Source organism: Dreissena polymorpha, chromosome 3, assembly GCF_020536995.1.
Source record: "Dreissena polymorpha isolate Duluth1 chromosome 3, UMN_Dpol_1.0, whole genome shotgun sequence".
In the NCBI taxonomy this organism is placed as follows: domain Eukaryota; kingdom Metazoa; phylum Mollusca; class Bivalvia; order Myida; family Dreissenidae; genus Dreissena; species Dreissena polymorpha.
The window spans coordinates 86,819,960-86,832,096 of record NC_068357.1 but is presented as its reverse complement, the minus strand read 5'-3'; the positions used below and the strand labels follow the sequence as shown (position 1 = coordinate 86,832,096).

General features: G+C 34.4%; 1 protein-coding gene across 1 annotated transcript; it reads right to left on the bottom strand.

Moving 5' to 3' along the window:
• Positions 1–1,880: 1,880 nt before the first annotated feature.
• On the bottom strand, positions 1,881–3,613 carry LOC127875136 (2-amino-1-hydroxyethylphosphonate dioxygenase (glycine-forming)-like). Its single transcript, XM_052419975.1, has 2 exons — positions 3,228–3,613; positions 1,881–2,696 (listed from the first exon to the last, which is right to left on the bottom strand). Exons 1-2 carry the CDS (start codon positions 3,258–3,260, stop codon positions 2,463–2,465), a joined length of 267 nt encoding a protein of 88 aa, XP_052275935.1. The 5' UTR covers positions 3,261–3,613; the 3' UTR covers positions 1,881–2,462.
• Positions 3,614–12,137: the final 8,524 nt, after the last annotated feature.

Here is a 12,137-nt window from a genome sequence, read left to right as displayed (position 1 = left end):
GATTGTAAATCAGTCTTATAAAATGAAACAAAAACTCATAATGTAAAACCTTGTATTGTGACATTATCTTATCACCACACAATACACTCCAATATAGATATAGTTCCAGAAGTTTTTATTCATATGAATAATAAGTGCAAGTTTAACTGCTTTCTAAAATTTATATTATAAAGTGCTGGGGAATTGACATGACGCCAACTGTCAATCAAATCCTTATCTAAGAATTGATCTACCAATCAGCGATCGATAAATCGGGCGCGCGAGTTAGCAACGAACTCTCCGCCATTTTCTAGACAAGCTATGTCTAGGTTCACTTTTATTGTAACGAGTTTCTTTTGATTTCCTCTTTTAAAACGTAGATTAAAAATGGTTTAACGGTGTCAATGGGGATTATGTAACTCGTACAATCGATATCCTGAAAGATTTGTTGGTGACATTGAATTAATATCGTTTCCAAAGCCGAAAAGAGATCTTGAGAAGTGTAAGTGATGGATAAATGCATGCGGTCGTCCCCACGAACAACTGAACGTCAACACTGTAAAAGACAATTACAATATCTTTTTATCGATTATACTAGCAGATTTAAATTACCGTTAATAAGATAAGATTCTTCTTTTTTTCTTCTTCATTATTTTTTATCGAGTGCACCGGGATTGTCTCCCATATGGCCATCGCCCCTAGAAAGACGTGTTAGTTGGTTACGGGGGATAGTGCAAGATACAGGAGACACCCCGTTCCAGAGGTGATCCTGGGTCTTTTAGTGCCTGGTGTATAGCACCTAGTACACTGCACCTGGGTTTAACGTCTCATGCGAAGGACGATGAGAATTTTGGTACCCACTTTGTGTAACTTAACTAAATCCCCGTTAAAAATCGAGTTTTGTGTGTGTCAAAAACAAGTGAAAACTACTTTGTTACTATTTAAATAAAGACGATTCGATAAATGCTATTGTAAAAGAGTTATTTTTTACTGATATAAGTTAACCTATAAACGCGGTAACTTGGTGGAAGTCGGAACCTGCGCGAGCATCTGAAACTGGTAGCTTTATTAATTAGCATGACCGAATTTCCCTTCGCACAACGCTAATTTATATCAGACAATGACCAAACTTATTGTGTTGTTTTGCGCTTTCAATTAAAGTGATTGATAAAGGTCCCACAAGCAATGTTTAATATATCACTTTTATACGTAATAACATGTGGGATTGAGGTACCCACTCGGCGTCGAAAAGCGCGTAAAACTTCACCGAATTAACAGGAATGGAGCGCTATTTCGTGTCAAATACACGGGGAGGGGGAAATGTTTCGGTAATATTTTGGAAATAACATGGGTAAATACCGGTGACGTGTTAATTTATTGCTAATACCACCATGACACGTAATAACGGATTCGATTTCGGTAAACGCGCAAGCGTTTGAGAGCGTGTTTAATGTACCGATTTACACGTTTTAAATAGCTGATGTTCTCTATAATCGTATATTTTTTGCATTTGCAGAATAACTTAATGACATCAATCCCTTTATTAGTGTAAAGAGTGTTAACAAAGTCCATAAAATCGTCAGGAATATCGCGTAAATCAATATGCAGTCTATAGGCAAAGAAGCCATTTTGGTGTTAGTTTGTCTAGGTTTGATAACCACTAAGCCACGTGATCAAGTGGGCGGAGCGATCATCGATAAGGCGTCATGTCAATAAAACTGCTGTATGACCATGAATTTATTATAAATGTTTGGCTTATTTAGTTTGAAAGTTTGGTCAAATTTTGGGGATTTTTAAAAATAGTTTTTGCCATGGGGAAACAGCCTTTTTTTACTTTTCGCAAGTTGGATACAACCTATAAGAGGCTATAATATTGGGAGAAAAATAACACTGATACGAAATATCTTGAATTTGCATTAGTTCTAAACATCGTAAGATATGGTCGTATACAATACTCGATGCATTACTTTTGTTAGTTTAGCACTGTTAAAATTAGTAATGAGAAGTTTAAGTTTTGTAAAGTAAAAAATCGAACATAACTTCCTAATGAAAGAAAAGTAAGAAATGGGTAGTAAACGTTTGTATTTTAAAATAAAGAAGTCAAATCCAAGTAAAGTTGTTGAGGTCCATTAACTTTCTTCACCTTCGCACGCATGTTAACTCCATGTGTTTGGGGCATAATGTATACCTTGAACTTAGCCAACAGTTTGAACTAGTAGATTGGAAGCGTATTCAATGTATATAATACTTGACATCTTTTTGTGTGCAGTTCAACGGCGATACTCAGTTGCATGTTAATGTTTGCTATTTTTACTTAATCAACTTAACTTAATTTAACTTAAGCGATACCAACAAGATAAGGTATTTACATTACTTATATTCACTACCTCGCATAAAATACAAAATAAAACTATTTGAAGCTTTAAGTCAATATATGACGGATTCACAGTTTATCCAAGACAGGTGATTTTCGGCAATAACTGTTACGTACTTTCATAGTAACCGTTTTCCTTCAAGACGAGGTATCGTTTGGCCTGTACGTGCCCGGCTACAATGTCACACACGATCGCTGGAAATCCCTTCCGTCGGAGATAGTCACCGCCAATGACGTCATTGTCACGTGTTCCAATATTGACGTCGTCAGTGATCATTTCCGGTAGATTGTCGCACACACCAAGCAGATGCCCGATGTCGTGAAGGAACGCGGCTAACACCGTCTGCAAATAAAGCAATGTGATATTCCGTCGCATTTTATGAATTACTAAACATGCTCAATGTATTAACCATTTAGAAACCATGTAAGCCAAGGTACAATATAACTTGAACAGGAATACTACCAGAACACCTTTATTAATCGTCGGGGATACACTAAATGTGACAGCATATTTCTGGTTTTATTTTATTCAAACTTTCAAATCTTCAAATAATATTTACAAGTGGAATAGCAACGATCAATGATAAGCAAAAAAAACTTGGTAATAATTTTCTAAGATTCTGAACGACGACATTTTGAACGTATTACGCCTTTAATTTTTGTAGTAACAATTTTACAAAAATGTTCAAATGCCTGATAATTGATTCGTCGTACGTACAGGAAGCCGAAGCTGTTAGTTTGATAAACCAATATTATTAAAGTAAAATCTTACGCAACCATAATATCACATAACAGCAACTATGTACGAGAGGCATGTTAGAAAATTAAGATTGAATCGTATCTCCCATTATCCATATCTGACTGCACGCGTTACCTCTTCCGGTGCTCCGTCCGCCTTTGCCTGCATGCCGCACTGTATGGAGTGCTGGGTCTTGGACACCGCCCTCTCCCAGGAAGCCGGTGTGTCCCACCCCCTCACAACGTGAAAATCTCCGACACCGCGTCTGCGCTTGTCATTTGGTCGATTCACTAAATGGGCTATGCACCATTTGAAGTGTGTCCGCCTTCACCGAATGTATATGACTTGATAAACCTTGAACGCGTACATATCTATTCGTGTAAATGGCGTTACTGTTTCCGCGGTAGTCACTCGCTAAACAAGCAGTCTACAGATATAACCGACTAGTCTTTAAGTTTTGAATATGTTACCTTGATAATAATGATGATATGGTGACTGTCTATTCCGTGCACACCCGCCACTTTCCATTTACACAGAACAGCTACCCTTTATAGAGAGTGTGTGGCAGTATGAGGCTCGTAATTTATAAGAGTATCGCGTTTGACATTAACCCATGTAAGCCTAGTGGACTCTCCCATCCTTCTAGATTGGATCAATATATTTCCAAATTTAGAGATGTCTTGTATATTTATTACTATATTTAGAATATTTCTTACAAAAATTCGTTTAAGCAAACAGCATGATGCGGCGTCTCATCTGGGTCTACGCTGTTTGCCAATGTATTTTTTTCTAGACGCTAGGCATAAATGGGTTAACGTTGGGCATTTGTATGTAGATCTGGAAGAATAAGACGTTTTGACAAGATCAGGTTTTACTATATTTAAATGGAGTAAACGTTGAGTTTGGTGTAAAATACGCATACTCTCCAGAGTTAACCCGAAGTCCGCGCACTATCTATGAAAAGAGTAACCAACTACAAGGAATCAGCCTAAATAATGCAAAAACCATATCAATACTTAAGAAAAAAGTGAATGTATCAATTAATACAAACAATATTGATAAGCGATCAGTCAAGTAAGCCTTACATATTCATGGAGAGCGATGTAACATGTCATATGCACGTAGGCGCAGTAACAGTGCATTCAAAACGGACAAACTGTTCAGAATATAATCTAATCCCGCATTAAGACAACATATTTTAAAGTCTGGTATCGTATTCGATGTTTGTTAGAAACAAGAGGGTAACTTCGGCCCAAAGGGCTGATGTAAGTACTGGCCAAGTTGGAAGCCTAACTGCTGTGTATGCAGACTTGAAAATACGTTGTATTGGAAAATACGAAACACAATTTAAAGTCCGAAATCTTTAAAGCGTTCTTAAATATCTCGCAGTTTTCAGCAGAATGATCACAGTAATTATATTCATCATCGCCCTCTTCGTCAATACATCTGCTGTCAGATTCTCTACGGGGATCATAATCGTTATCTATCTGTAAATCTATCTCGTCATTTAACTTGGTATTCGCATCAATTCTAGTAAACTTTTTGGTCCAGATCTGGTTAAAATTGACATCTAATTTTAGCCAACCTCGTTGATTCTAAAATCTTCTTATTTGGGGGTGTATTTGTTATTTTTATCTTTCAAAAAACATGTTTAGGCAGGTATTGTTTAAAGAGAATTTTTTTTCCGTTTTCCATAGCGACTTTTACGACTTCGTTTTTTTGGCGGGAATAAAATCGGGTACAGTATAAATTCGCCGGGTACGTGTTAGTATATTGTCCGTACCCGGGGTACATTTAAGTATACGAGTACCGGGGTATATTTAAGCAGTACACGATACGACAATAACCAATCGAGCATTATCAATTAAATAATTTTATTAGCTGGTCTGATATTACCGGCATTCAGGTTTACGTTTACCGTATTGTAATACCCTGTATTACTGTTTATCCGAGTACTATACATGTCCGAAATATGTACACTTAAGAATGCCTTACCTGTTTAACCTTAATAATCCAAATTGTCCTTGTTGATATCTAGTTTAACAAACCTTATCTAATGTTTGTTAAATCCAGTTAATGCTTTCTCCATTATTGAATCACCTTTACTTGTAATTTAAATCGCCAGCTTTGAGTTTAACGCGGGTTGAATGTTACAAAAAGTCCGCCATTTGCAATGTCAATGGTCATGACGTAGCAATTGTATTCTACTCTGATAATTTATCTCCTTTCAAGGAAATGTGTTTTCTCAATGTTTATGTGTAGTTTTATGACTTGTTAACTGTTTCATTGTTACAATGTTACTTATACAGCTAGTTGTCCTTTCAGATATTAGTGCTGGTGGGGAACTATTTAAAGTATTTTCGCCCAATGCTTTCGCATTGCTTTCACTGTGTTTAAGACGAAATATTATCATTATGCTTGAGAAATGTTGTGAAAGCATTGTTTAGTGATGCATACTATTTTCTGAGCTTTTAATTGATGTGATGGTTTCTTGTAAGACTTGCAATTCTGTTTATGCAAATGTTGTTACTGATGACAAACCATTTGCGCAGTTAAATACTTGCATGAAAGTCGGGAAGCGGAAAACTACAACAGGCGAGGCATCAATGTGTCACACCGGTCTTACTGACCTGTGTGAATGCGCGCTAAGCATTGTGGGAAACGGACTTTTTTCCATCATGGCGTTGGTAAACATAATAAACACGGAAGTGAAAAATGGTAATTAATTATTATCAAAAACAGGCCCCATCAAACCGGGCCAGCTGTAATATATACATGGATGCAGTTCGTGCTTCAAAAGGAGCCACTTTTCATGTCAGTCTATTGTTTGTAAGAATCACTAAACACGTAACTTAGACTAACTAAACACGTTGCAAGACTGTATCTTCGAAATAGTAAATAAATCAAAATAATAAATAAATATTTATAATTAAATACCTGATGAAATTTGAGAAAGTAAACGATTTAAAATAAACGCTGTGAACATTACAAGGAATCTTACATGTAGGCCTCATGTGTGAGAGGATTAATCAGGGATAAAATAAATGGAGTTCAAACTCAAAGGATCCAACATTTTGATGAGGACGTCATGGTATCTTGGACATTTGGCACTTTCATATATTTATTTAGTAGATACTGAAAATGCTGAATGTGCTAATTGCAACATCAAAGACGAGCAGGTGAGATTTTTACAGCTTTATTTTTCTTGACATAATGTTGTATGTTTTCCATTTAATTTATATGGCGCTCTACTCCTAATGGCGCTCTAGTCTTCTTTATAAGACGCGCAAAGAATTTAGAGATACTTTTTATATGGGCTAAATTCTTTGCTCCAAATATTACCCATATAATAAGTAGCTTAATATTTAAGAGCGTCAAAAATTTGGACTAATGGCGCTCAATTTTAGCTCGGCTGTTTTCGGGGAAAACCCTAGGTATTGTCATAGCTCGTCGTCAGATGTCCGTGTCGTGCTAAAATCTTTACATCGGCTCTAATATCAAAGTGCTTCCACCTATAACATTGAAACCTCACATGTATATGCACTGTGATGATTTCTACACGCCACACCCATTTTGGGGTCACTCGGTCAAAGGTCAAGGTCACTAACCTCTAAAAAATTCTTTTAATAAATTTCATTTATTCAAAACTGCACCGCAGCCTAACTTGGCACCCATAATGTGGTGCTCTTGTTTATATATAATTTTAAAAATGTATTAATAACCAGAATAGTTTATGCATGTATAAATAAAAAGATACAGCCATGAACAGTGCGTTTTAATTTTTAATAAATATGCTTTGATTGCGTATATGCAAAACAATGAAGTCCATATATTGTTAACTGATTTTTAAAATGTTGAATGTCACAGTTTGTTAAATTTTGACACCCTAATTATATATTTTTTTATAAGTGCTTGATAGATTTTTTTCTTTAAATAATTGAGATCAATGAAAATTTTAGTAAAAGCACAGCATTGATGTTCTATGATGGTAATTTTTTAGTGGAATAGTATGTTACAATAAAACAATTATAACTAGTGTATTAATGAATTTAGATTAGGTGTCATCTTTAAATGGGGTAGTAATTCATTATATGAGATTAGCACATTATATAGTTGAAAAATAAATAACACTTTAATGACTTACCATAGTAAAATAAAGTAGCATAGAATGTGTTGCAGGTCATAAAATGTGAAACTGAAATTGAAGAAGGTTTACAAATATTTTTCACTGACAACACTGTTGGTTTTCCAAAAAAAAAATCTTCCTATCTACCTGCCCTAGTTTTTTTGGGGCAAATTTAAATATTATTAATATCATTGAGTTAAATTATTAAAATATCAATATGTTTTGATAACATAAGCATATTTTATTATTAATAATAAATACTTTGCAAGGAAAGTCCAATTCTATTTTAATTAGTCTTAATTAGGTACTAGTAAAATTGAAAATATCAGTGACATCCAAAACTTGGCTTATATGCATATGAATGCATATTTTCTTTGACAGTTACATAGTACCCTATTTAATTGGATTAAAAACAACAAATAACTATAGTTCTACAACCCAGCCCAAGTTGACTCAAACTGAATTAATTCATCAATTGATCCTATTTAATTATATTAAAAACAACATGTGTAAGATTTTGAGAATATCTCATGTATTCCTCTAGTATTCCTCTAGTACACCAACTTGCACGTCTTACTAATGATTTACATGCACTCCTTAAACAGTTTAACAAAAATAATGAATGATTAATCCGAAGAAAACAACAAACAAGCTGCTTCATATAAAAAGTTAATTACATAAGATTACATAAGCAAAAAAATCATTTTGATAATAAATCAAGATTTTACTTCAACCAAACCATTATAAATTTATTGTGAGGAGGGGGGTAATGTAAGCACTAAAACTAAAATGGGGGAAATGTCTGGTGAGGGAACATCTTAGGGGGGGCGTCCGGAATTCCTGCTAAGGGCGACAGTGTTGTTAATGTGTCTTTAGAGGAAATAACTGAAGGAAAGTACTCATTGGTGTATGCCCATCCAGAAGCATTTCTGAGCATATCAATTGGAACAGCAATATTGAGTGCATTTGAAAGAGATATAACTGTTTCATGTATTGCTTTTGATGAGGCCCACAAATCATGGTCCTTTAATGGTAGCTTTCCTATTAGCGAATTTTATACTTATTTTTTACTCTACAATCTAGCTCTTTTGTCATAAAATGAGAAGTTTTATTATCCAACAGGTTTTGTGTTTGAACCTCACAAATTTTATAATACCAAAGTCCCATCATATAATCATCATCACAATCAGCAGCAGCATTATCATATTCATCATCATCATTGTTAGCAGCAGCATCATTGTGTTGTATTATCAGAATTCAATACAAATACAAACACAACCATTACAACTCTTACTACTACTACTACTAATTAATTAATTATCTACTACTACAACAAGAACAACAACTACGACTACTACTACTGATCTTACTTCTACTACTACTAGTCTACTACTACTACTACTACTACTACTACTACTACTTCTACTACTACTACTACAACTTCTACTACTACTACTACTACTACTACTACCACCACCACCACCACCACCACAACTACTACTTCTACTACTACTACTTGGTACACCAGAACTTGTTGTCCATGGAGATGATAAGGAGAACTCCCAGAGTATTGATCGAACCCACGCCCAGCGGACATCATTCTCTACACCATAGCGACCATGAATTAATATTTGACACCATGTACAACATAATTCACCTTATTACAAAAAACATGGAATTCACAAAGTGACTGAAAATGCTTTAAAATAAATGCAAATTTGAAATTTGAAACAAAACAACCTAAGCAATACATAATAAGAAACACTACATTATTGAAACACTGATACCATGAACATTTTAGGGTGTAACACCTTATGTACATGTACCAGACCTTTAATGTACTACCGGTACTTTGAAACTTTATGTACCACCTACATAAAATATAGGTGTTATTGTCCATTCATTCATAGCAGTCGTGATGAATTATGGTCATTCTCTAAACATGATTTAAGTCTAAAGAAGGAAATAATTTTGATTTTTTTTACAGTTTGAACATTAAGGTCATTCTCTCTTCTCTTCAAAGTATCATATTTCAATTATTCAATATAATACAAACATTTTAAACTTTATAATCCTTAGTCAGGATAAGATAAGAGACAAATGAATTTTTATAATTTACTTCAATTTCAGGTAAGACTAATAAATCATTTATTAAGTACTACATGTACTTGGGCTAATAAATTAAACTAAGACACTCAGTGACACTTAGACAATCTGACAAAATATAAAATCTATCGCCAATATATAAGTCTAAATTCATAAATACTATCACACAAAATACATTTCATCAATAACACACATTCATATTAAATTAGTTATCTCTTTATATTATAAATATGGTACATAAAGTGTCAGATAGTGGTACATAAAGTTTCGGTATATAAACGGACTGGTACGTAATGTGTGACATTCAACATTTTAAAAATCAGTTAACAATATATGGACTTCATTGTTTTGCATATACGCAATCAAAGCATATTTATTAAAAATTAAAACACACTGTTCATGGCTGTATCTTTTTATTTATACATGCATAAACTATTCTGGTTATTAATACATTTTTAAAATTATATATAAACAAGAGCACCACATTATGGGTGCCAAGCTAGGCTGCGGTGCAGTTTTGAATAAATGAAATTTATTAAAAGAATTTTTAAGAGGTTAGTGACCTTGACCTTTGACCGAGTGACCCCAAAATGGGTGTGGTGTGTAGAAATCATCACGGTGCATATACATGTGAGGTTTCAATGTAATAGGTGGAAGCACTTTGATTTTAGAGCCGATGTAAAGGTTTTAGCAAGACGCGGACATCTGACGACGAGCTATGACAATACCTAGGGTTTTCCCCGAAAAAAGCCGAGCTAAAATTGAGCGCCATTAGTCCAAATTTTTGACGCTCTTAAATATTAAGCTACTTTTTATATGGGTAATATTTGGAGCAAAGAATTTAGCCCATATAAAAAGTATCTCTAAATTCTTTGCGCGTCTTATAAATAAGACTAGAGCGCCATATAAATTAAATGGAAAACATACGACTTTATGTCAAGAAAAATAAAGCTGTAAAAATCTCACCTGCTCGTCTTTGATGTTGCAATTAGCACATTCAGCATTTTCAGTATCTACTAAATAAATATATGAAAGTGCCAAATGTCCAAGATACCATGACTTCCTCCTCAAAATGTTAGATCCTTTGAACTCCATTTATTTTATCCCTGATTAATCCTTTCACACATGAGGCCTACATGTAAGATTCCTTGCAATGTTCACAGCGTTTATTTTAAATCGTTTACGTCCTCAAATTTCAGCAGGTATTTAATTATAAATATTTATTAATGATTTTGATTTATTTACTATTTCGAAGATACAGTCTTGCAACGTGTTTAGTTAGTCTAAGTTACGTGTTAGGTGATTCTTACAAACAATAGACTGACATGAAAAGTGGCTCCTTTTGAAGTACAAACTGCATCCATGTATATATTTCACCTGGCCCGGTTTGATGGGCCTGTTTTTGATAATAATTAATTACCATTTTTCACTTCCGTGTTTATTATGTTTACCAACGCCATGATGGAAAAAAGTCCGTTTCCCACAATGCTTAGCGCGCATTCACACAGGTCAGTAAGACCGGTGTGACACAATGTAGAATGGCGAGGCATGGTAATGTTATGCGCATGCGTCAACGAGGTACTTTAAATAGATTCTGGAAATTTATGTTTATAAATAAAGCGGTCAAAGTAGCCTGGTTTATTTTTAGCTGTGTGAAATGCACATGGTGTCGGTTTGATTTTCGCGCGATGGAAACAACGTGGAATGAACTTTTCTCATGGAAAAATCAAAGCGCTGAAGGCACTGTTCGCTGTTGCATAATTTAAGACGCAATTAATTTTTGAAAATCAATCGCAAGTTTAAAATGAACACACGCCATTCAACTTTATAAAGTGTGTGTCATAGCGCACGGGTCGAATTTGTGTGCACTTTTTATCATCCTTATTATTTCATAGAAATAACTAAGACAAAATAAAAACAACATGCTTTTTGGAAGTTCTGAAAGCATAGAAAGTATGATGAAAATGGTTATGCAAACTTAATATAAAGAAAATTTGCAGTCACCATCATATTAAAGGAATATTTTTCTAATATCAAATGACTACCTCACCAAGAATATAAATTCATAATGAAAGTTCCGTGTACAAATTTTTTGATTTTTGACACCATATACAAATTCAAAATATACAATAATCTTCGTATCTTGTATATGGAGGAATAAAAGTATATAAACATTGCTGTTTATGCTTTACTTGTTACCCGAGCAGTTCACACGGTGTCAACAACGCTAACATAAACATAGGTATAGAGCACTAATGCGCTTTTAGGCGTAGCTGTTTCAGTTTTCATCTTAGTGACTTTTACATAACGCCAACAAACACGCATGAATATTTTCGAATATTTAATAAGCTGATTCGAGATACAACCTCTGAATTTTTGCTAAATCACTGCGTATGTGCTCAATTCAAAGGATGCAGCACTGTTCAGTGTAAGGAATTCCGGACTTCTCTCTGTATGCTCAAACGACACAAATTGTGGCCCTGTTACAATTACGCGTTACAATCAATCTCGCAGAATTTCACTTTGGCCTCCAAGATGAGTAAACAATCATTAGCGAAATAGTATAGTGTCACGATAAGAGAAAATCGTTTAATTATCATACCACAATGATTGCCGTACTTGGTCAGCACGTCTGGAAATCATTCCTAAATGTGTGGATAGGCTGCCATTATTAACAAGTTTGCTATTTTGAATTCAATTTTGTATCAAAAAGCATTGTTCTTAAATGTGACATTTTCAATTCGCAATGAGATTTGTAATGACCCTCGTCATGCGAAAATGGGTCTTATTCCATATTCGCCCATCATATAAAT